Genomic DNA, 23,963 nt, shown 5'->3' with positions numbered 1-23,963 from the left:
CCAATCTCGTGAAGCGTCCCGCGCCGCATGTAAACAAACACCGCACACACGTGTGTGATGTTCTGTCATGTATTTTGTCACTGACCCCTCCATAAGCTGATGTTTTCAGCCTCAGATCACCTGATTGACTCTTATGTCACCCATGGATTTTCCATCTGGTGAACTCTTCTGTGTTGATACCATGCGCTCATGGTGCATCCTGCCGTCGCATTGGATTTTTTTCTTTCATGATGTGATCAACTCAATTGTAACCTGAAGCAAATAACATTTAAACCATTTCTGTTAATATTAATATGAATATTTCAACTTGATGCGGCTGAAATGATGTTATTAGTCCTCGTCATATGACGTACCAGTCCAGGGTGGACGCCACCTCTCGCCCAAAGTCAGCTGGGATAGGCTCCAGCAGTTTTTCTTGTAACAAATGACAACCTTGGTTGCCCTTCGGACGCCCTTGGCGTCGTCCATTATACGGTGGAAATGGAAAGAGCTGCAGAGTTCTTTCTCAGGTTCCCAAAAACTGGGCCTCTTGTGTTCAAACAAGTTCTGCAAAAGTTGCTCCGAGACCACGATTGGGAATCTTTGGTTGGAGTGAACGTTTGTTAACACGAGCGGCCCTGGGGAGGGGAGCAGCACTCTGAGAGACGAGGCTCCTCTCCCCAAATGATGATTCCTTTTGATGAAGCTTGTGGAATTTGGGATGGCTAGGATTCGGCAGAATGGATTGGTTGGCTATCTCCAGTCGTGCACGCTTGCCGAGATACGCTCCTTATGGAAAAGCTGGAGCGTATATCCAATGGCGGCTATCCGTCACACAGTCAAGGCGGCTACGGAAGTTTCTTTATTTTCCATAATGACGCCTCTGTTCCTGTTTCATGCCTTTATTTTGTAGTGTTTCCTGTGTTGTGCTGCTTTTACTTTCCTGATGGCTGACCTTTCAGGAGAAAATACTTCTTAGCCGCAGCGTTCCGGGGTCGTCGCCACGCCACCTCGATGCCGTCCCTGATATACCGTAGATACGCTTCCGCTCGTATCGTCGGACTAAAAGGTGACAGAGAAGTTTTGGTACCAGATGGGTCTCCCCCAAACGTCACGAGCATGGCGGACCCCCCGCTGAGGATGAGCTTCCTCTGCGATCGCACCTCCCGGCCACGCCGGCACACGCTGACAACGTGCAAACACGCCGTTGACTTTTGTTGTTTTGAGCGTCAGCCGCCGAGACGGAAGCTGTGCGGGGTTGACATGTTGACGACGCCAAGCGTGGCGGGGCGTAACCAGGCCGCGGGACGCCGCGGCTCATAAACACCAACATGGTTGCCGTGGATATAAACACGGCGGGGGGTCGCGTAGGAGCAGATTGCGTGTTCATGGAGTCAAACGATCAGACTGCTGAGATCGGTGGGACGCTGATGTCAACTTCACGGGGTGACAAAGATGGAGAAGGGAGTCTGGCACGGAGGTCGTCTGGTCACCAGCTCCATTTTTTGGACTCCATCTTCTCACTGAAGGTCAAAGGTCATGCTTCGCTAGTAGTTTTGCTGCTAATTTGCGTTGTTTTATTTCCATGTGCGTCTTGGTCTACCGCTTTTTTCCTTCCTTCGGTTTTCGTTCTTGCAGTTGAGTTTGAGTCTGATTGTGTGACCATGGAACATCGGAGGTTCTTCAGAGGTTCTCTGTTGGTTTGCGGCTAACCCTTTACAATAAAATACACACAATGCTAACTCTAAGCCTTCTCCTGAACGGTTGATGCTATCCAAAATGCTTATTTTCATTTTCAGCAAACAACATAGTATCATCATAGTATCATAGTATCATCATAGTATCATAGTATAATCATAGTATCATCTGCTATCACCAACATCTACTGGAGTGTCTGTAATTAAAACATTTACTTTCTGGTAGTTGAATATTTTTATGGGAATAAAGAATGGACATTTTTTTTAAAAGCCTAATTTTACAAAGATATATTTTATTCACACTTGAAATATGAAATAAAATACTTAAATTTTAGGTTGTAATATGAGAAACAAAATTTTAATTTTTGAAACATTAGGTTGGAGAAAATGTTATTTTATGGATATAATAATAATAATAAATATGGGAATATTAAAGAAAGTTCACAAACACAGCATAGTATCATCTGCGTATCCGAAATTGTTGACATTTTTCCAGCAAAAACGAAGACACGTCAATTCTCCAAAGTCATAACTCAGCGGGAGAGCGTGCATTAATGTTCATATTCCGGGCACACAGGAGAAACAAACGTTTGCCAAGAAGCGTTCTTGCCAATTTTCAAGGGCAAAAAAAGCATCCTGAGATTGTTTCCGCTAATCCAGTCAATCCATACATCATCCCAACGTGCCGGGAATGTGGAGGTCGCTTCCCATGATTCCAAACAACAACACACCACAACCGTGTGTTTGACACGCGTGGCATCGGCCCCGGCGTACGCTCGCTCTGCAAATCAGGCCGTGGACTCCCATGAGGGCAAACAAACACACAATGCTACGACACAAATAGAACAGATGCAAACCAAAATAGTACACGCCTAAATCGTTCCCGTCGGCGCAAATACGAGATGGCACATGACCCCTAATCCACAGGGATGAAGTAATCTGAGTGAATGTGCATTTAGATTATCAGTCTGGAAGGCTCTAATCTCAAACGCCTCTCCGCTGAGAGCTCGGGACCGTGTGGAGGAACTGAGGGTGATCGCTTGTTGGACGATGAGGGCTTTTTCTTTGCTTGTTCTTCCTGCTGCTCATGATGGCCTGCATCCTTACGTTCTCTTTGGCAGCATCCGTCATCACTTGGCCACCAACACGCTTAATGGGGGAGTCCTTGGAACACAAACGGTCGCTTAGATACACTTAACCGAATATTAGTTATGAGGGAATGTGCCGTTTGACGCCCCTGCACAACGCGAAGCTCCATTGTTCCATTAAAGGATGTTGATGGCGCCCCCTGTGCCGTGTGGAGAACATCTCAGCTGGAATCTCCTTGTCATGCCAGTAATGTTGGAAGCCATCAGGACCGTCAAAGTAGAATAAAATGTTCTTCCACCTTTCAAGGTCCCATGTTTGGTGCTCTCCACCTTTCAAGGTCCCATGTTTGGTGCTCTCCACCTTTCAACGTCCCATGTTTGGTGCTCTCCACCTTTCAAGGTCACATGTTTGGTGCTCTCCACCTTTCAAGGTTGCATGTTTGGTGCTCTCCACCTTTCAACATCCCATGTTTGGTGCTCTCCACCTTTCAAGGTCACATGTTTGGTGCTCTCCACCTTTCAAGGTCACATGTTTGGTGCTCTCCACCTTTCAAGGTCCCATGTTTGGTGCTCTCCACCTTTCAAGGTCCCATGTTTGGTGCTCTCCACCTTTCAAGGTCCCATGTTTGGTGCTCTCCACCTTTCAAGGTCACATGTTTGGTGCTCTCCACCTTTCAAGGTCCCATGTTTGGTGCTCTCCACCTTTCAAGGTCCCATGTTTGGTGCTCTCCACCTTTCAACATCCCATGTTTGGTGCTCTCCTGCAAATTCCGAACGGGAAATTTTGTTTATTGTTGTTATTGTATGCACAATGACGGTATGGATAATTACATAACATAGGAGTCAGGGCTAAAACCTCCAGCATGGATTCCATCCTGTCTTTTGACCCTCAGCACTTTCCATCTCCTCCTTATCAAGCCCCGTTGGACTTCATGTCAGCCTAGACAAAGAGCAAAGATAAAGTCCTATTGATTTAGCCATCAGTGTAAAAAGGCAAAGACTCCACCGGGAGTCAAGATGACATGAAATGTTGACATCATGGAGCCGTTTGGGTTTTCTTCTTTGTGTATTTTTAACAATGTTTAGTATGCATGGAACATTTTACTTATAGTGATGTCTTTTGAATGAGCTCATGAGACCAGTAAAGTTGGTATATTACACCTAAGAATAGTGTACTGTATCATGGTGAGCTTATTTGTGTTTGTTTACATATACTTTGCAGTATGATACTCTGCTGCCCTCTAGTGTTGGCAAATAGTTCCTCCATGTGTCCACAGGAAGAATCAGCACAGCTTTCAAACTTTCTATGACTTTATTAATGACATAAAATAATCATTTAAAATATTCCGCTATTGGAGGTAAAATATACTAAGTATTTGAACATTGATTGACATTTGGACAACAAAGGCCTCGCTTCACCGAGTGATAAAATCTTGGCCATCACGTCACTCGCCACCGTCCTTGCTCTTGTCCCGCGGTACGCGCCCCATTTTATAAAACTCCAGGTTGGGCCGCATGTCGGTGAGGTGGGCGAGTCGGTTCGACATTGCGAAGAAGGCGGCGATGGCGGCGATGTCCCAGGCGTCCTCACGGTCAAAGCCCGCGTCCTCTAGGGACCGGAAGTGCTGCTCGGTGATGGTGTCGGCGCGGCACACGGCCATGGCGAAGTCCAGCATGGCACGCTCTCTGGGTTGCAGCTCCGCGTTCTCGTAGTTGATGACGACCTGGGTCAGACGTCGTGAGGATATTGTGATGTCTGCACGGAACGCCGTAGCATGTTTCATTTTGCCAAACCCGACACACAAGCAGCTGAGCGGGAAGTAGCAACCGGCGTGCCGTACCTGGTCTGAGAGCGTGGGGTTCTTGGAGTAGATGCGGTGCAGCGCGCCGTGGGACACCACGCAGTAAAGACACTTGTTGTGTATGCTGGTGGCCACCACGATCAGCTCCCGATCCGCTTTGGTTAGTCTGCCTGCAAAGACAACACAGGCCATGCGGGGTTGACTCCAGGCAGGGAATTCCATCCGGTCCAAGGCTGGAAAAATGCAGATCCACTCACCGTGCATTGACTTCCTTATTCTGCTCTCCGTCATCCTTTACATGATTCAGATTTAGACTGAACTCTCCTAAAATGGCTGCAGTTTTTGTCCATTTCTGCTGCTGTTGTTTTTTTTCAGCTATTTCCACTTTCTTCTCATAATTTTGACTTTATTCCCATCATATTTGGACCTTATTCTTGTAACATTGGAACTTTTTCTGGAACCTAATTTGCCCCCAAAAAAACCCAAACTCTATTTTGTTTTGTTTGTCATATTCTGACTTTGGGCTGCACGGCGGACACCCGAGTTCAATCCCACCCAAATTGTCCATAGGTATGAATGTGAGTGTGAATGGTTGTTTGTCTATATGTGCCCTGTGATTGGCTGGCCACCAGTCCAGGGTGGAGCCCGCCTCTCGCTCAAAGACAGCTAGGATAGGCTCCAGCACCCGCCGCGACCCTCGTGAGGACAAGCGGTAGAAAATGAATGAATGAATGAGGTCTCCTCCTATTTTGTGTGGAAGTGGTAACTTTTGGCTTCTTATTTTGTCTTTCCCCACCCTCGGCCATCTCTGTGTGGAGTTTGCATGTTCTCCCCGTGCATGCGTGGGTTTTCTCCGGGTACTCCGGTTTCCTCCCACATTCCAAAAACATGCTAGGTTAATTAGCGACTCCAAATTGTCCATTGGTATGAATGTGAGTGTGAATGGTTGTTTGTCTATATGTGCCCTGTGATTGGCTGGCGATCAGTCCGGGGTAAAATCTCCAGTACTCTGATTCACATATAAGAAAAGCCTAACTTATGTATATATTTTTATTATATCTGTGTGCTATGCCTTTGCATCCTGGACTAGAGATGCAACCCACCTGTCTCCTTGTTCATAAGTTCATTGTAGTAGGAGAAGAAGGCTCGAAACTCCGCAGGTCTGTGAGAGAGGACTTTGAACACGTTGGGAAGGAAGCCGCCCTGTCAACAAACATGACGCAACCTCACATTTGTTTTTGTTTTGTTACGCGTTCGCACAATGGCTGACTTGGTGCGCCTACCTTGGACTCCACTTCCTCCATCAGCTCCACGATGTCGTACGGCAGGTCTTTCTTGTGAGGCACCGGATAGCGGCTGATTGTTTCCGGGGGGTCGCTGGAGAAAAGTCTGGCCCACGCCGTCTCCTCAACCCGCTTGGCCGGGACCAAGCCCCTCGAACGCGGGGACGTCTGCCGGGAACCGTGCGCGGTTACAACAGACACGCAAACGCACCACAACCAATGAACAACGTACAAGGTGAGTGGACGCCAGAAAGAACCTCCGAACGAAGACACTCGCCATTAGATATTGTTTTTGTAGCGCCAGGATGGTTGAAGAAGTAGGCCAACGTTTAAGATACTATATTCAAGAATGTAGTTTACTTCTTGTCATCTCACACCGGCCTCTCCGGCTGTATGGTCAGAGCAGTTTCGTTTTCAGTATCCAATCGCAGTACAGTATTGGGGGGACGCCTCGAGAGCGCACAGAGACCCTCTGACGTCTATTTCATGCGACGAATTATACCGCCCTATGTTGCTTTACGGTGCATCTGCTTCTCGTTTTGCAGCACCATGTAGCAAAATACGGCAGCATTTCAGGAAGTAGCTCACCCTAATAGGGCGCTGGTTAATTTCCCTCCGCGCCGCTAGGTGTCGTTTCTGTCAAAACACAAAGCACTTTACAGAAAATATAACATAATTGTGGCGCGATATACAATCGTTCATGTTTTGTGATGATTTAGTTTGTTAATTTAACGATGTGGTGTCGTTCCACGTCGCCTAACGTTACACTAAACACGCCATTCATTCACACTCCACTCCCTGGAAGGCATAATGCAGGGAAAACGGAAGTTGCTCCGATCAACGTCCACCAGTTCAGACTGGCATTGCTTCATACGAGCACTTTGGTAGAAAAAAAAGACTTAGTTCAGTTATTTCACGGTAATATTTTAAGCGAGAACCGATTGAGCACACAGAGCAGGGGAATGTTTTATCATGTAAGTTGTTTTCATGCTCTTTTACCAATTGGATTTGCTTTTGTTTGAATGTTGGCCCTTTGTTGCCACCAACGTTCAGTGCTGTAATGTACGCTCACAACGTGTATTGTTGGACAATACCTACATTAACCCCAAATCCACATATCATGTGCCTTTTTCATGTCCCCAGATATCTCTGGAACATGAAATTTTACTTCATCCGAGGTACTTTGGCCCCAACCTTCTAAATAGCGTCAAGCAGAAGCTGTTCACTGAGGTGGAGGGGACTTGCACCGGGAAGTGAGTAGATGGACGTGAACGCCTCATGTGTGTCCTCCTTGCCGTTCTGTCCCCCTGGGGTGGTCTTAGGGGGGTGGGGGGTCTCGGACACTAAGAATGGACACTTTAGCTAGATGGACATACCTTTACACTCAGCCCGCCAATCACTTTAAATGAATTCATTTTAGTTTCGTTTTCCCTCAAGTGGCTCAATCAAATGTTGGGAACAACTGTCAGTTAAAAGAACACCAGCAAAAGAAACAGTCATATCAACTGAAGAAAATAGCTTGGGGATTTTGGTTTATGATTAACAGGTTTTCCATTTAAAAAGTACATGTGCATATCAATTCATATATTTATTTATATATATATGGAGGTAAGTGAACAAATGTAACAGTAACAGATTGTAAAAGTTTCCTAACAGGTGAGGGGGCTTTAATCATCTTTGCTTCTTCCTACTTCTTGTACATGTAAAAGTGTGAATTAATTTATAGGATGTATTCCATTGTAACTTGATGCATGTTCAAATAATATGAAGCATTGCTATATTTTAATAATACAATTCTTAAAATTGTTTTGCTTTCATTCATTCATTTTCTACTGCTTATCCTCACGAGGGTCGCTGGTGCTGGAGCCTATCCCAGCTGTTTTTGGGCCAGAGGTTGGTGGCCAGCCAATCACAGGGCACACATAAACAAACAACCATTCACATTCACATTCATACCTATGCATAATTTGGAGTTGCTAATTAACCTAGCATGTTTTTGCAATGTGGGAGGAAACCGGAGTACCCGGAGAAAACCCACGCATGCACAGGGAGAACATGCAAACTCCACACAGAGACGGCTGAGGGCGGGCTCTCATTTTGAGGGTTAAAAAAAGGTCTTTTTATAAATCTTTCGCCCCTCACCTGCGGTGTTCTGACACCTCAAAATTAGAAAATTCGTGCTTGAGCCAATCCACGTCCAGCTGGGCATGACGGCGACGAATCCGCACAGCAGAAATAAACGCAAAGGTTAGAAATAATCCACACATTCAACTGACTCACGCACGAACGCATGCAGACGCGCAGTGTTGCAATAGCGTCATGACAGCGACGCTCCTCCCACCAATTGTTGACATTAACTGCCATCTTGCGCAACAATTGGAAAAAAACCAGAGGCAAACAAATGCAGAAATAGCGAATTCCATGCATCGTACTGAATGAACGACACCTTCCTCCTTGCACAACAGAATTCAACCACAAAAGTCAACACACAAACACACACACACGGTACACTGGGGGGGGCACGGCTCCGCTGGTTGCAGCCAGGTTGCCTTCCATGCGGTGCAGACCTGAAGGCCCCCTTTGTTTCTGCCTGTCTTGCAGGTATGGCTTTGTCATCGCAGTGACCACCATCGACAACATCGGTGCAGGTGTGATGCAGCCGGGCAGAGGTTTCGTTTTGTATCCAGTCAAATACAAGGCCATCGTGTTCCGGCCGTTTAAAGGGGAAGTGGTGGATGCGGTCGTGACTCAGGTTAATAAGGTCAGATCAGTCAGTGTCTTCTACCATTACTATGAGTTCATCTATTTGTTGGCATTTGTTGGGAATCCCAGCTGTGTTGGCTGTGCGGTGTCGTGCACGGACACATGTGGGTCATGTTCAGAAACAGGTTTTGTTGTGTGATCAGGGTGCTAAAGTGTAAAATTCTTGTGTGTGTTGCAGGTTGGTTTGTTCACAGAAATTGGACCCATGTCTTGTTTCATCTCCCGTCATGTGAGTCGGCTTTCAGTCTAAACGTGAGACTCAGTTTGCATAAACGCTGTCCCACGCTAAACAAGCTCTGTTTCCAGTCCATCCCCTCAGAAATGGAGTTTGATCCCAACTCTAACCCGCCGTGTTATAAGACAGTGGATGAGGTAAGAGAGAAAGGGGGGTGGGGGGGATACAATTCCTAACTAAAGTCACACATTTATGTGCAACATGAAAACAAGACTAGCGCCACAAAGGGAAAGGGACGGTGAGCGCAGCACAGCATGGGCATAGCCGTGTTTGTATACATACACGCCAGCTGCACTCTGCACTCTTACAAACTCAAAACACCATAAATCACCACAATGTTGGGGGGAGGGGGCAGGGGGGGGGGGGTGTTGCCCATCATCCACAATCCTTATGTGAGACATGAACACACGTCTTTCTCTTTTCTGTGCATGCTAACGTTATAAAAAGAAGATAAAAAGTGTCAGGTGATGACTACAGGTAATGGAATGGAATTCCACCGAGAAAGGCCGCTATTAAAACACCTCCAAAAAGCTCCAACATGTAGTAACGGGTACATTCATGGTAGTAATACTTACAGTATTTTGGTCACGTTAAGCATTAGCAGAGCGGCCTTCCTGGGTGCATTAATGTCACATAGCAACACGGAAAGGAAAAAAAAAATTAAAAGTTGGGAAGTGTTGAGTAAATAGCTCTCTAGCAGCTTAGCGTGACTCCCGGGGTGTCCAGACCTTTTGCAACGAGGGCCACATAGTGGAAATGAGAGGATGCAAGTCCACTTTGATATTTAGTGTAGGTATGCTCATCATGTATACATATATAGAGAGAAAACTGCAGCTCAGCTTTGTGATGTAGGTGCAAAATTATTTGACTTGACTCTGTGTTTTGTCTCACCATTTTTGATGGTTTTTAATTTTTCTTGTGGTAATATTATGCTTTATCCCTATGTTATAACTATTTCTCCAATCTAACTTTCCAAAAATTATTACTTCACTATTCTTCCTGATAGTAGTACATCTTTCTTTATTAATACACTATATTGTTTGTTTATGTTAATTTTCCTGATCTAATCTTACATTGTTCTTGTAAAATGGCCACTTTTTCTTTTTTAGATTGCCGTTTTTTTCTTTTCATGTTGTGATTGTATTCCTCTTGCGGGCTGCAAGAATAAAAGTTCTTTTCCTTTTAGGACATTGTAATCCAGCAAGATGATGAGATCAGGCTTAAGATTGTGGGAACTCGAGTGGACAAAAATGACATTGTAAGTACTTTTGTGTGTATTGGCATACTTCATTTGCGTTGTATTTGCGTGTGACTTACAGTACAATATACATTTTTACCCCCCCCCCCCCCCCCACCCCAGTTTGCTATTGGATCTCTCATGGATGACTATCTCGGTGAGTATGACTGTACTCCACATTAAGTTTCTAATAATATGCGTTTTCCCTATTGCTATTACTTTGAATTAATACTAATGATCTGTCTACTTGTCTAGGCCTTGTGAGCTGATCAGCCTTGGAGGATACATTTACTACAAGTACATTTACTAGCCTGTCTTGAAGTGTGGGTTGCACCTCACCGAATTATTACATTTTTTTAAATTTACATTTTTGTGTTGTTTTTTTTACGTGGGCAATTCTGGTGACTTGACATCTATACCATGTGATCGCTGTGATGACTCACTTATAGTTTTCAGGTATGTTTTTCAACTGTATTGTTTGATTGTTGTATCTGACGTTCAACATAATAAAATGGTCGCGTTATGTCTGTGCTCCTTAGGTGGCTTTGTATTAACTTGCTCATTTTAGACTTCTTTATTTTTTTAAAACCAAACCACCGCCTGCCACCAGCGGACATGTGACCAGTCGTGGTTTAACAACAGATTGTACACAGAAAAATAAAATGTTCACAATCATGAATGATCCTACATACGTGTATGAATAAATATGATCAATGTTGTTCTACCAAATTGCTATGATTAGCTGACATAACTAGTGCATGTCGCTGTAATGACCGTATATAACATGCCTGTCAGAGCTCCCGTTTACTCCGGGAAACTCCAGAATTTATATAATAGTAATATAGAATAGTTTCTTGTACATTTCCCCTCCTTTAAGGTCGATTTAAAGAAATTCCTGTCTGTTCTTCATGTAATAAAAGTCATTTGACAATAGGTTTATATAATGTGCTTTGACTGCCATCTAGTGTCCACTTGTGGGTCATGTTTTGTTCCAGTGGGTGATGAGTGATGGAGATTAAACGGGAGTCAGCCTGGGGAGGTTTCTGGATAATGTCCCTTATTTTTACATGAACATATTGACAGGTAAATTGTCTTTAAATTTCACTTCATAATAATATGAGTAATTATTTTAAGAGGTTCCCCCAATTTTGATATTTGGATCAATGCGGTATATGGACATTCCTCGTGAAAGGGTACGTCACGTGACGTAAATACGTCATCTAGCCGCGCCGTCGTTCTTTCTTTCTCTCGTCCTGAAGATGGCGGCAGGGGTGAGTAAGATGGAGTGGCCCAGAATGTTACTTTTTGTGGACTTCATCGGCACTATCCGTCCTAAATCATAGTCATCGTTTCAGTTACACGGCACAACTTTACGCAGTCTCGACGTTGGCGCTCTCCCGCTATGGTATTTGAGTGTATTTGCCACGTAAATCATTTCGCGACTATTGTAACAATCGTTAACCCACGGCTACACTGACGTAGCATTCAAAGTGAATGACGCCCACTGACTTATGCCACGTTAGCCATGTTAATTCACCGAAAACATTGTCATTGGGGCTTCCTTGAAATGGCGGTGCTGGCGATGTAAAGTTTCAACCTTTGCCTGTGTTTTTTCCACTGAAGTAAAGTTTTTTTTGTCTTGATTGCTAGTTAGCACAAATGGGCATGGTGACACGTGAGTGCCAGCTGTCTTTTCGAGGTTGTTTTTAAATCAGTGAACGTGAAATTGTGGCTAAATGGTTACTTCTTTCGGAATGATACAAGTAGAAGACTACATAGCCTTTTATGATTGCTACTGATCCACTGAGGTGATGCTTCTCTGGTGATGGATTTTGTTGAGTCACGCATGCACATGATCTGATGATCACTTTCGATATGACCCCCATTTCTAGACTCTGTACACGTTCCCAGAGAACTGGCGGGCCTTCAAGGCTCAGATTGCTGCTCAGTACAGTGGCGCTCACCTCAAAGTGGCCAGCAGCGCCCCTGCCTTTACCTTCGGGCAGACGAACCGCACCCCTGCCTTCCTCAACAACTTTCCCCTGGGCAAGGTTGGCGCCTTCTCATCTTCACAGAACCACTGCTTGTAAACCACCAACTGGTTTGACTGAGTTGCGCTCTAAATTGAATAGGTACCAGCCTACCAGGGAGACGACGGGTTCTGTCTGTTTGAGAGCAACGCCATTGCCCACTACTGTGAGTAGATGTCCGCTGTTGTTGATTTAATGCAGCAGTTTCCTGTAGGGATGCTCTGATTATGCTATTGATTAATATGATATGTGATAATCGGCCACCCTGATATATCGGCCGGGTTCTAGTATGGACGATGCGTGTCGGCAGTATAAAACCCTGATGGCGGCATCACTGGTGTTCAGGAAATGAGTTTTTAATCCATGTGCATATATTAAAGTGTTGCGTGTTTGTAATAACTTTGTCCCTCTAAAATGCAGTGAGCAATGATGCCGTGCGTGGTGCCACCCCCCAAGCTGTGGCTCAGGTGCTGCAGTGGGTGAGCTTTGCTGACTCTGAGATCATCCCCCCAGCGAGCACATGGGTGTTCCCCACTCTTGGAATCATGCAGTTCAACAAGCAGGTAGATGGCTTAATATAACATTTTAGTAAAACATATGGCAGATTGAATTCATGCTTCTTCCGTGGGGGTGTGTCTAGGCCACAGAGCAGGCAAAGGAGGATGTGAAGAAGGTGCTCACGGTCCTCAACCAGCACCTGAACACTCGCACCTTCCTGGTGGGTGAGCGTGTGACCCTTGCCGACATCACCGTGGCCTGCTCCATGCTGTGGCTCTTCAAGCAGGTTGGCCATCAAGTCCAACGTTTGCTTTCCAGAACCTTTTCAGCTGGGTGATGAGCCAGCTCTGTTTTTTTGCCGTCTAGGTCCTTGAGCCATCTTTCCGCCAGCCTTACACCAATGTCACCCGTTGGTTCCTCACCTGTGTCAACCAGCCCCAGTTCAAGGCTGTCCTCGGGGAGGTCAAACTGTGTGAAAAAATGGCCCAGTTTGATGGTGAGTGAAGAAGCCACTTTGTCTGCACAGGCAAGGCCACCTTTTGAATTTTAGATGAAATGACCGTGGTACATTTGGGGTAAATGGTTGTCCCCTGTCATTGGCAAGGCAGTGCCCGTTGTGACATGGTCTTAATCATACGGGGGAAGAGCAAACATGAGTCCACATTCATCCCAGTCATCTCTGGTTCAGTGAGTTCCAGGCTGGTTCATGCGGTGGTCACATTGGAAGTGAAACTATCATGTACAATAGACATGGAGTATATTAAGGATGCTCAAAGTAGCCTTTAAGTCTTTATTGGGTCTTGGACCGTGGGAAAATGTAACTGTTGTGCTGTTCTTTTAGCCAAGAAGTTTGCAGAGATGCAGCCCAAGAAAGAGGCACCTGCCAAGAAAGACAAGGCTGCAAAGGAGCCCAAGCCTCAGGAAAAGAAAGAGAAGAAAAAGGAGGAGAAGAAACCTGAACCCGAGGAAGAGATGGATGACTGTGATGCTGTTTTGGCCGCCGAGCCCAAAGCCAAGGACCCCTTTGCAGAGTTACCAAAGAGGTAGGAAAAACCCCTCACATTTGGATCTTCACATTCTTCATTTTGTCAATGATTCAAGACGTGTCAGGATTAGTGGGTAACTCTAATCAACCAGGGGGTCCAAATTCTAATTGTCCCCTGTCATCGGGCAAGGCAGCGTCTGTTGTGACACAAAGTCTTAATCAGATGGGGGAAGAGCAAATGAGTCCACATTCATCCCAGCTGTCTCTGGTTCAGTGAGTTCCAGGCTGGTTCATGCGGTGGTCACATCGGAATCCAACTAGAAGATGCCCGCTTGACATGTAGGCCACATGCTGATGAACGCCTTATTTCCTCTCCTGCAGCACGTTTGTCATGGACGACTTCAAGAGAAAGTACTCCAACGAGGACACAGAAAAAGTAGCCATTCCTCATTTCTGGGAACAGTTTGACCCCGAGGGGTACTCCATCTGGTATTGCCAGTACAAATACCCAGAAGAGCTTACAGAAGTCTTTAAAAGCTGCAACCTCATCAGCGGTGAGTAGATTTGACTTCTGGTGTTACATGCCGAGACATTCACAAGGTTTGTTCCATTTGTGTCCCTCAGCCTGGAGGCCGTCCCCTGGCATTTGGCAAGGCTGTGTCTTTTTGTGGCGCAAAGTCTTAATCAAAAAGGGGGTACATGAATTTTGGGCTCCATTCATCCCAGTCCTCTCTGATTAATGAGATGAAGGCTGGTTCATGCTGTGGCCACATTATGAACAGACCTGATGGTACTCCTGGTTAGGTCTATTACCAAAGTACTAAGCCCTCTTTGTCATCCACAGGTATGTTCCAGCGCCTTGACAAACTCCGAAAGAATGCCTTCGCTAGCGTCCTCTTGTTTGGTGCCAACAATGACAGCTCCATCTCTGGACTGTGGGTCTTCAGAGGCCAGAAACTGGCTTTCACTGTAAGTTGACTGACAACCTCCTGGTGTCACAATGGCGTCTGTCATCTTTGGCTTTTGCAAATACTTCCACATCAACAGTACACATGTTGAAAGCCAGCATTCCTGCTTAAGTTGCACATTACCCACATATTAGTCAGTTGTATCCTTCAAGCATAACGCTACGCTACACTAGCATACTAGCTAGGCTACTGAATGTAACATTACATAGGCTTTATGCTTTGTAGGAAGGTAAATGTGGACTAATGTTTGAATCTATGCAAGCGCTTACCCCCGTCATTGGGCAAGGCAGTGCCCAGGCATGGCACGTGATCTTAATCTGACGGGGGAAGAGAAAGTCTAGTCCATTTTCATCCCAGTCAACTCTTGTTCAGTGAGTTAAGAGGCTGGTTCATGCCGTGGTCACATTTATATATTTAAAAAACGCCCCACTCAGGTGAAAGGCAAGTGTAACACTTCCTTGTTTGCTCTGCCACAGACCTGAGGTCAGATAGCAGGTATTGAAAAGAGCATCTTGTTTTTGTCTCTACTCCCCAGCTGTCCCAAGACTGGCAAATCGACTACGAGTCATATGACTGGCGCAAGCTGGATCCCGCCAGCGATGAGTGCAAGACCATGGTGAAGGAATACTTCACGTGGGAGGGAGAGTTCAAGCATGTGGGCAAAAGCGTCAACCAGGGCAAGATCTTCAAGTGAGTGGACATTGGGACAGTCTGGAATGAAAGCACTTTAGGCCTCTCAACGCTTCCACCCTACAAACTTTGAGCCGCCAGGTGCTAAACGCAACTGAAGGTGTTTTGGATTTCTTTGTGGCCCCAAACTTTTGCTGTGACCTGCGAAATAAAAGTGTTTTCCACAGTGGCCTTGGTGGAGTCTGTGTGGCGATCTGGCTGACCCCCGTCCTCTGGAAAATGTGTAGTCCATGTGCCGTGTAAGTTTGGAAACGGGCCACTGAAGAACTAGTAGAATGGCTAGAAGCTAGTTGATGATGGCTGGAATGCATGTTTAACATTTGCCTGCTTAGTTGGTTTACAGATTAAGCATTCAAACGTAAACATGCCGATGTTCACAGGGAGGTGTCATTGACAAAATCTTCAAGTTGTGGGAAAAACTACAAGAATGCACAGCTTCATCTGAACTTTGAATATAAATTCGGCAGCCAAGTTTTGTTGGACAGGCAATTAAAAACGGCATTAAAATTCAAACTAGCGTTTCTCAGCTGGAGTTTCAGGACGGCCTTTAAATACCAAAATGTGAACAAACGTGTTTTCTGTCGGGGTGTTGATACGTCATCAGCTGATGGTAAAGGCTAGAGAACCTGGGAACATGCTGGCATGGCTGGCATATGCCAGGCCTGTCGGCGGCCATGATCCCTGACTGCTGTTGGATGTGGTCATGAAGTCCAGTAGTTGTGCCAAGAGCTGGAGCCGGAGGATCTGATTGGCTGTCAAGACACGGATGATGTCAACCCAAATGAAGACCTTGACTGGCGCTGGCTGCGGCCCAATAACATCAAACGACATCTACGACAGAAGGGCTTCAAAACAACTTCTTCAAAGACCACGTTGCCTTCAAGCGGCTTGGAGAGCGCAAACGTGGAAGAAACTTACTCAGTGAGAACCCCCCTTGATGGTCCTGATGGCTTCCAACCTTCCTGGCATGACAAGGACATCCCCATCTTCACCGCTTGGAGCAACGTTCCTCCTCACCTCCACCAAAAGCAGTCCAAGTAATCCTCTTTGAATATGCTCTATTAGCTGCTTCATTGAACATTTGCAATCACACTGCAAGGCCTTCATGTGCGGTGTTCTACACAGGCCACTAGGGGTCACTAATATTTGATGACAATGCCACATGACCGCCAAAACAACAGGCCTTTATTGCAGGGCAACCGTAACAACCAGAGAAATGGTCGCTGTTATGTGGTAGGCTTTGGTCTGTTAGTCAAATATTAAAATACGATTATTATGTAGTATTTTGGTCACTAGGGGTGGTAGCAGCGATTGGGACATTAGCTTACATGTCATGACCTCACTGCGTCAAGTTATCCGTGGCATGTCCCACATTGTGGAAAGTCTTCCCATCCCGTGTGGAAGTGGTAGGTTTTTGGCTTCTTAAGGGTCTCTCTTCAGAAAGTCACATTTTTAATGCCATATTCCATTTATCAACATTGAATCCTATATCAATGATATAGGGGTGTTATTTCATGTGTAGAGGGCTCTAATGTTAGAAACGTGGGTCTCATTTTACAATAAGGTACACAATATAATGTAGTTACTGAGGAACTAATGAGTAGTAATTCACTACTTTACTTTTGTGTACCTTTACTGTAAAGTGTCATGGTTTCCCATGTTGTGAAGCTTCACTTATCATGGTCGGTCTGGAAGCGGGATTACTGCAACGGCTCCGTGTGATGATTGGCAGACGTAAGCCTTGAATTAAAGCCATCAAAGCAAGCACAGAAGATGAGGAGAGACGACATTCACTGCACTTCTCCATCCTGCAGATGGCAGCGGAAGCTCACTCCTGGGCTGCCGTTGGGAACCGGATCGACACCAAACCGGTTTTGCTGTTTGCATAGAACCATGGAATGCTGCCAGCACGGGTTCTTGCTTTGCTAATGCACAACACAAACATCCAACTCCAGGACCAAATGCATCGGGCTTCATCGCTGTTAAAGACCTTGCACTGTCCGAGGATCAATCCTTCACCCAAGTCACTTGGAAAGCAGCTTTTTTCCCAAAACATGTCTGCAACCTCAGAGAATAAAGACTAGTTGAAGATGATGAAAGTCTTCCTGTGCTTTTGCTTGAAATGAGCAAAGCTTTTCTCACACTTCTTCCTTCCTTTGCTTTGGAGGTTTGAAACCAGGAGGAAGGACTACTTTGACCAATGAATGCCATCTGATTGAGTCACCCCCCCCCCCCACACACACATACATAACCCATGTAGGAGATGCATGACAAAGCATCCCGCAATGTGTCATTTTTTCCAAGTGTTTAAGCCGAGAGGCCATTTTAGTTTGCTGTGTGTCTCATGGAAAAATGGAAATATTCCCACAAGACTGAAGCAGGGCCGAGGCCTTGAACAAATGACTCGCCCATCCTGCCAATCACCGCACGACCAGCTGAGTGCGGCCAATAACTTTGCCCCGACAATGCTTCTCCCGTTTGTCCCTTCGGAGTTAAACGACCACCAGAAGAATCAGTTGTCTCAGCCAACAGCAACATTTCACCATCCAACGCTGCCAGCCTTCCTCTGTCGTCGCTTTCCTTCTCTCCCGGAACGCTGCTTTTCCTTCTCCTTCCTTCTTTGCACATGTTGACCACACCAGTGACTTACGGCGGGGGGTGGGGGCGGGTAGGGTGTTTTTTTTCTTCCTAAAAGCAGTTGCAGTGCAGGACGGCTGGCATAAATCGATAGATGCATATACATACAGTGTACATATACTACATATATAGTACATACATAGGTACAGTACATACACAATGCGATGGATCCTAATAGTAAATTAAATATCCTTTTTGCTGAATAACAGCAGAGCGGCACGGCGGTCGAGTGGTTAGCGTGCAGACCTCCCAGCTAGGAGACCCGGGTACAATTCCACCCTCGGCCATCTCTGTGTGGAGTTTGCATGTTCTTCCCGTGCATGATTGGGTTTTCTCTGGGTACTCCGGTTTCCCCCCACATTCCAAAAACATGCTAGGTTAATTAGCGACAAATTGTCCATAGGTATGAATGGTTGTTTGTCTATATTTGTCTTTTCTGCTCCAAAAACCAGGGGAAACCTCACACACACTCAACAGGGGCCCCAGGAGCACCCAAAAACGGCATAAAATGCCAAAATTTTAGGGGGTCAATTTTTGAAAAAAACGTAAGGGGTTAGTATGTCGTTTTTTTCAGTTTTTTTCAACTTGCTTCTAATGCATTTTTATGGTGAAAAAAACAGGGGAAACCTCACACACACTCAACAGGGGCCCCAGGAGCACCCAAAAATGATATAAAATGCCAAAATTTTAGGGGGTCAATTTTTGAACAAAACATAAGGGGTTAGTATGTCGTTTTTTTCAGTTTTTTTCAACTTGCTTCTAATGCATTTTTATGGTGAAAAAAACAGTAGAAACCTCACACACACTCAACAGGGGCCCCAGGAGCACCCAAAAACGGCATAAAATGCCAAAATTTTAGGGGGTCAATTTTTGAAAAAAACGTAAGGGGTTAGTATGTCGTTTTTTTCAGTTTTTTTCAACTTGCTTCTAATGCATTTTTATGGTGAAAAAACAGGGGAAACCTCACACACACTCAACAGGGGCCCCAGGAGCACCCAAAAACGGCATAAAATGCCAAAATTTTAGGGGGTCAATTTTTGAAAAAAACGTAAGGGGTTAGTATGTCGTTTTTTTCAGTTTTTTTCAACTTGCTTCTAATGCATTTTTATGGTGAAAAAACAGGGGAAACCTCACACACACTCAACAGGGGCCCCAGGAGCACCCAAAAACGGCATAAAATGCCAAAATTTTAGGGGGTCAATTTTTGAAAAAAACGTAAGGGGTTAGTATGTCGTTTTTTTCAGTTTTTTTCAACTTGCTTGTAATGCATTTTTATGGTGAAAAAAACAGGGGAAACCTCACACACATTCAACAGGGGCCCCAGGAGCACCCAAAAACGGCATAAAATGCCAAAATTTTAGGGGGTCAATTTTTGAAAAAAACGTAAGGGGTTAGTATGTCGTTTTTTTCAGTTTTTTTCAACTTGCTTCTAATGCATTTTTATGGTGAAAAAAACAGTAGAAACCTCACACACACTCAACAGGGGCCCCAGGAGCACCCAAAAACGGCATAAAATGCCAAAATTTTAGGGGGTCAATTTTTGAAAAAAACGTAAGGGGTTAGTATGTCGTTTTTTTTCAGTTTTTTTCAACTTGCTTCTAATGCATTTTTATGGTGAAAAAAACAGTGGAAACCTCACACACACTCAACAGGGGCCCCAGGAGCACCCAAAAATGGCATAAAATGCCAAAATTTTAGGGGGTCAATTTTTGAAAAAAACGTAAGGGGTTAGTATGTCGTTTTTTTCATTTTTTTTCAACTTGCTTCTAATGCATTTTTATGGTGAAAAAAACAGGGGAAACCTCACACACACTCAACAGGGGCCCCAGGAGCACCCAAAAACGGCATAAAATGCCAAAATTTTAGGGGGTCAATTTTTGAAAAAAACGTAAGGGGTTAGTATGTCGTTTTTTTCAGTTTTTTTCAACTTGCTTCTAATGCATTTTTATGGTGAAAAAAACAGTAGAAACCTCACACACACTCAACAGGGGCCCCAGGAGCACCCAAAAACGGCATAAAATGCCAAAATTTTAGGGGGTCAATTTTTGAAAAAAACGTAAGGGGTTAGTATGTCGTTTTTTTCAGTTTTTTTCAACTTGCTTCTAATGCATTTTTATGGTGAAAAAACAGGGGAAACCTCACACACACTCAACAGGGGCCCCAGGAGCACCCAAAAATGGCATAAAATGCCAAAATTTTAGGGGGTCAATTTTTGAAAAAAACGTAAGGGGTTAGTATGTCGTTTTTTTCAGTTTTTTTCAACTTGCTTCTAATGCATTTTTATGGTGAAAAAAACAGGGGAAACCTCACACACACTCAACAGGGGCCCCAGGAGCACCCAAAAACGGCATAAAATGCCAAAATTTTAGGGGGTCAATTTTTGAAAAAAACGTAAGGGGTTAGTATGTCGTTTTTTTTCAGTTTTTTTCAACTTGCTTCTAATGCATTTTTATGGTGAAAAAAACAGTGGAAACCTCACACACACTCAACAGGGGCCCCAGGAGCACCCAAAAATGGCATAAAATGCCAAAATTTTAGGGGGTCAATTTTTGAAAAAAACGTAAGGGGTTAGTATGTCGTTTTTTTCATTTTTTTTCAACTTGCTTCTAATGCATTTTTATGGTGAAAAAAACAGGGGAAACCTCACACACACTCAACAGGGGCCCCAGGAGCACCCAAAAACGGCATAAAATGCCAAAATTTTAGGGGGTCAATTTTTGAAAAAAACGTAAGGGGTTAGTATGTCGTTTTTTTCAGTTTTTTTCAACTTGCTTCTAATGCATTTTTATGGTAAAAAAAACAGGGGAAACCTCACACACACTCAACAGGGGCCCCAGGAGCACCCAAAAACGGCATAAAATGCCAAAATTTTAGGGGGTCAATTTTTGAAAAAAACGTAAGGGGTTAGTATGTCGTTTTTTTCAGTTTTTTTCAACTTGCTTCTAATGCATTTTTATGGTGAAAAAAACAGGGGAAACCTCACACACATTCAACAGGGGCCCCAGGAGCACCCAAAAACGGCATAAAATGCCAAAATTTTAGGGGGTCAATTTTTGAAAAAAACGTAAGGGGTTAGTATGTCGTTTTTTTCAGTTTTTTTCAACTTGCTTCTAATGCATTTTTATGGTGAAAAAAACAGGGGAAACCTCACACACATTCAACAGGGGCCCCAGGAGCACCCAAAAACGGCATAAAATGCCAAAATTTCAGGGGGTCAATTTTTGAAAAAACACGTAAGGGGTTAGTATGTCGTTTTTTTCAGTTTTTTTCAACTTGCTTCTAATGCATTTTTATGGTGAAAAAAACAGTAGAAACCTCACACACACTCAACAGGGGCCCCAGGAGCACCCAAAAACGGCATAAAATGCCAAAATTTTAGGGGGTCAATTTTTGAAAAAAAACGTAAGGGGTTAGTATGTCGTTTTTTTCAGTTTTTTCAACTTGCTTCTAATGCATTTTTATGGTGAAAAAAACAGTGGAAACCTCACACACACTCAACAGGGGCCCCAGGAGCACCCAAAAATGGCATAAAATGCCAAAACTTTAGGGGGTCAATTTTTGAAAAAAACGTAAGGGGTTAGTATGTCGTTTTTTTCAGTTTTTTTCAACTTGCTTCTAATGCATTTTTATGGTGAAAAAAACAGTAGACACCTCACACACACTCAACAGGGGCCCCAGGAGCACCCAAAAACGGCATAAAATGCCAAAATTTTAGGGGGTCAATTTTTGAAAAAAACGTAAGGGGTTAGTATGTCGTTTTTTTCAGTTTTTTTCAACTTGCTTCTAATGCATTTTTATGGTGAAAAAAACAGGGGAAACCTCTCACACACTCAACAGGGGCCCCAGGAGCACCCAAACACTGCATAAAATGCCAATAAAATGCCATAAAAATGCATTTTTATGCAAACCCTTACGTTTTTTTCAAAAATTGACCCCCTAAAATTTTGGCATTTTATGCCGTTTTTGGGTGCTCCTGGGGCCCCTGTTGAGTGTGTGTGAGGTTTCCCCTGTTTTTTTCACCATAAAAATGCATTAAAAGCAAGTTGAAAAAAACTGAAAAAAACGACATACTAACCCCTTACGTTTTTTTCAAAAATTGACCCCCTAAAATTTTGGCATTTTATGCCGTTTTTGGGTGCTCCTGGGGCCCCTGTTGAGTGTGTGTGAGGTTTCCCCTGTTTTTTTCACCATAAAAATGCATTAGAAGCAAGTTGAAAAAAACTGAAAAAAACGACATACTAACCCCTTACGTTTTTTTCAAAAATTGACCCCCTAAAATTTTGGCATTTTATGCCATTTTTGGGTGCTCCTGGGGCCCCTGTTGAGTGTGTGTGAGGTTTCCCCTGTTTTTTTCACCATAAAAATGCATTAGAAGCAAGTTGAAAAAAACTGAAAAAAACGACATACTAACCCCTTACGTTTTTTGTCAAAAATCACCAAATTCAAACACTGGCATTTTATGCCATTTTTGGGTGCTCCTGGGGCCCCTGTTGAGTGTGTGTGAAGTTTCCCCTGTTTTTTTCACCATAAAAATGCATTAGAAGCAAGTTGAAAAAAACTGAAAAAAACGACATACTAACCCCTTACGTTTTTTTCAAAAATTGACCCCCTAAAATTTTGGCATTTTATGCCATTTTTGGGTGCTCCTGGGGCCCCTGTTGAGTGTGTGTGAGGTTTCCCCTGTTTTTTTCACCATAAAAATGCATTAGAAGCAAGTTGAAAAAAACTGAAAAAAACGACATACTAACCCCTTACGTTTTTTGTCAAAAATCACCAAATTCAAACACTGGCATTTTATGCCATTTTTGGGTGCTCCTGGGGCCCCTGTTGAGTGTGTGTGAAGTTTCCCCTGTTTTTTTCACCATAAAAATGCATTAGAAGCAAGTTGAAAAAAACTGAAAAAAACGACATACTAACCCCTTACGTTTTTTGTCAAAAATCACCAAATTCAAACACTGGCATTTTATGCCATTTTTGGGTGCTCCTGGGGCCCCTGTTGAGTGTGTGTGAAGTTTCCCCTGTTTTTTTCACCATAAAAATGCATTAGAAGCAAGTTGAAAAAAACTGAAAAAAACGACATACTAACCCCTTACGTTTTTTTCAAAAATTGACCCCCTAAAATTTTGGCATTTTATGCCATTTTTGGGTGCTCCTGGGGCCCCTGTTGAGTGTGTGTGAGGTTTCCCCTGTTTTTTTCACCATAAAAATGCATTAGAAGCAAGTTGAAAAAAACTGAAAAAAACGACATACTAACCCCTTACGTTTTTTGTCAAAAATCACCAAATTCAAACACTGGCATTTTATGCCATTTTTGGGTGCTCCTGGGGCCCCTGTTGAGTGTGTGTGAAGTTTCCCCTGTTTTTTTCACCATAAAAATGCATTAGAAGCAAGTTGAAAAAAACTGAAAAAAACGACATACTAACCCCTTACGTTTTTTGTCAAAAATCACCAAATTCAAACACTGGCATTTTATGCCATTTTTGGGTGCTCCTGGGGCCCCTGTTGAGTGTGTGTGAAGTTTCCCCTGTTTTTTTCACCATAAAAATGCATTAGAAGCAAGTTGAAAAAAACTGAAAAAAACGACATACTAACCCCTTACGTTTTTTTCAAAAATTGACCCCCTAAAATTTTGGCATTTTATGCCATTTTTGGGTGCTCCTGGGGCCCCTGTTGAGTGTGTGTGAGGTTTCCCCTGTTTTTTTCACCATAAAAATGCATTAGAAGCAAGTTGAAAAAAACTGAAAAAAACGACATACTAACCCCTTACGTTTTTTGTCAAAAATCACCAAATTCAAACACTGGCATTTTATGCCATTTTTGGGTGCTCCTGGGGCCCCTGTTGAGTGTGTGTGAAGTTTCCCCTGTTTTTTTCACCATAAAAATGCATTAGAAGCAAGTTGAAAAAAACTGAAAAAAACGACATACTAACCCCTTATGTTTTTTTCAAAAATTGACCCCCTAAAATGTTGGCATTTTATGCCATTTTTGGGTGCTCCTGGGGCCCCTGTTGAGTGTGTGTGAGGTTTCCCCTGTTTGTTTGACCAGAAAAGTGCATTAGAAGCAAGTTGAAA

General features: G+C 44.0%; 3 protein-coding genes across 4 annotated transcripts; 2 read left to right on the top strand and 1 right to left on the bottom strand.

Moving 5' to 3' along the window:
- Positions 1 to 3,895: 3,895 nt before the first annotated feature.
- On the bottom strand, positions 3,896 to 6,298 carry LOC131110541 (uncharacterized). The gene is made up of 5 exons (XM_058063752.2): positions 6,082 to 6,298; positions 5,850 to 6,017; positions 5,670 to 5,769; positions 4,606 to 4,736; positions 3,896 to 4,488 (listed from the first exon to the last, which is right to left on the bottom strand). Exons 1-5 carry the CDS (start codon positions 6,127 to 6,129, stop codon positions 4,210 to 4,212), a joined length of 726 nt encoding a protein of 241 aa, XP_057919735.2. The 5' UTR covers positions 6,130 to 6,298; the 3' UTR covers positions 3,896 to 4,209.
- Positions 6,299 to 6,670: 372 nt separating this feature from the next.
- On the top strand, positions 6,671 to 11,017 carry polr2g (RNA polymerase II subunit G). Its single transcript, XM_058063753.2, has 8 exons — positions 6,671 to 6,823; positions 6,993 to 7,102; positions 8,451 to 8,610; positions 8,791 to 8,841; positions 8,919 to 8,984; positions 10,034 to 10,105; positions 10,208 to 10,241; positions 10,340 to 11,017. Exons 1-8 carry the CDS (start codon positions 6,812 to 6,814, stop codon positions 10,351 to 10,353), a joined length of 519 nt encoding a protein of 172 aa, XP_057919736.1. The 5' UTR covers positions 6,671 to 6,811; the 3' UTR covers positions 10,354 to 11,017.
- A 247-nt stretch (positions 11,018 to 11,264) lies between these two features.
- eef1g (eukaryotic translation elongation factor 1 gamma) lies at positions 11,265 to 15,424 on the top strand. Of its 2 annotated transcripts, none has more exons than XM_058063750.2 (10): positions 11,265 to 11,355; positions 11,977 to 12,135; positions 12,217 to 12,280; positions 12,535 to 12,677; positions 12,755 to 12,898; positions 12,979 to 13,108; positions 13,454 to 13,655; positions 13,979 to 14,151; positions 14,442 to 14,566; positions 15,101 to 15,424. In XM_058063750.2, the coding sequence occupies exons 1-10, from the start codon at positions 11,344 to 11,346 to the stop codon at positions 15,257 to 15,259; spliced, it is 1,311 nt and encodes a 436-aa protein (XP_057919733.2). In that variant the 5' UTR covers positions 11,265 to 11,343; the 3' UTR covers positions 15,260 to 15,424. The 2 variants fall into 2 exon arrangements, with proteins under 2 accessions (XP_057919733.2, XP_057919734.2); XM_058063751.2 differs by lacking the exon at positions 11,265 to 11,355 and adding an exon at positions 11,469 to 11,489.
- Positions 15,425 to 23,963: the final 8,539 nt, after the last annotated feature.

Source organism: Doryrhamphus excisus, linkage group LG22, assembly GCF_037039965.1.
Source record: "Doryrhamphus excisus strain RoL-2023G ecotype Guam linkage group LG22, RoL_Dexc_Guam_v1.1, whole genome shotgun sequence".
In the NCBI taxonomy this organism is placed as follows: domain Eukaryota; kingdom Metazoa; phylum Chordata; class Actinopteri; order Syngnathiformes; family Syngnathidae; genus Doryrhamphus; species Doryrhamphus excisus.
Note: the sequence above shows the minus strand (reverse complement) of the source record. Positions and strands in the feature narration are given on the sequence as shown.

Coding starts and splice junctions, on each gene's coding strand:
- eef1g (XM_058063750.2), top strand. Junction 12,136..12,216: donor ACAACTTTCCCCTGGGCAAG/GTTGGCGCCTTC, acceptor TAAATTGAATAG/GTACCAGCCTACCAGGGAGA. Junction 12,281..12,534: donor CAACGCCATTGCCCACTACT/GTGAGTAGATGT, acceptor TCTAAAATGCAG/TGAGCAATGATGCCGTGCGT.
- LOC131110541 (XM_058063752.2), bottom strand. CDS start 6,129: ATGGCGAGTGTCTTCGTTCGGAGGTTCTTTCTGGCGTCCACTCACCTT. Junction 4,737..5,669: donor ACTTATGAACAAGGAGACAG/GTGGGTTGCATC, acceptor TTGTCTTTGCAG/GCAGACTAACCAAAGCGGAT. Junction 4,489..4,605: donor ACCCCACGCTCTCAGACCAG/GTACGGCACGCC, acceptor CGTCTGACCCAG/GTCGTCATCAACTACGAGAA.
- polr2g (XM_058063753.2), top strand. Junction 7,103..8,450: donor GAGGGGACTTGCACCGGGAA/GTGAGTAGATGG, acceptor CCTGTCTTGCAG/GTATGGCTTTGTCATCGCAG. Junction 8,985..10,033: donor GTTATAAGACAGTGGATGAG/GTAAGAGAGAAA, acceptor TTTTCCTTTTAG/GACATTGTAATCCAGCAAGA.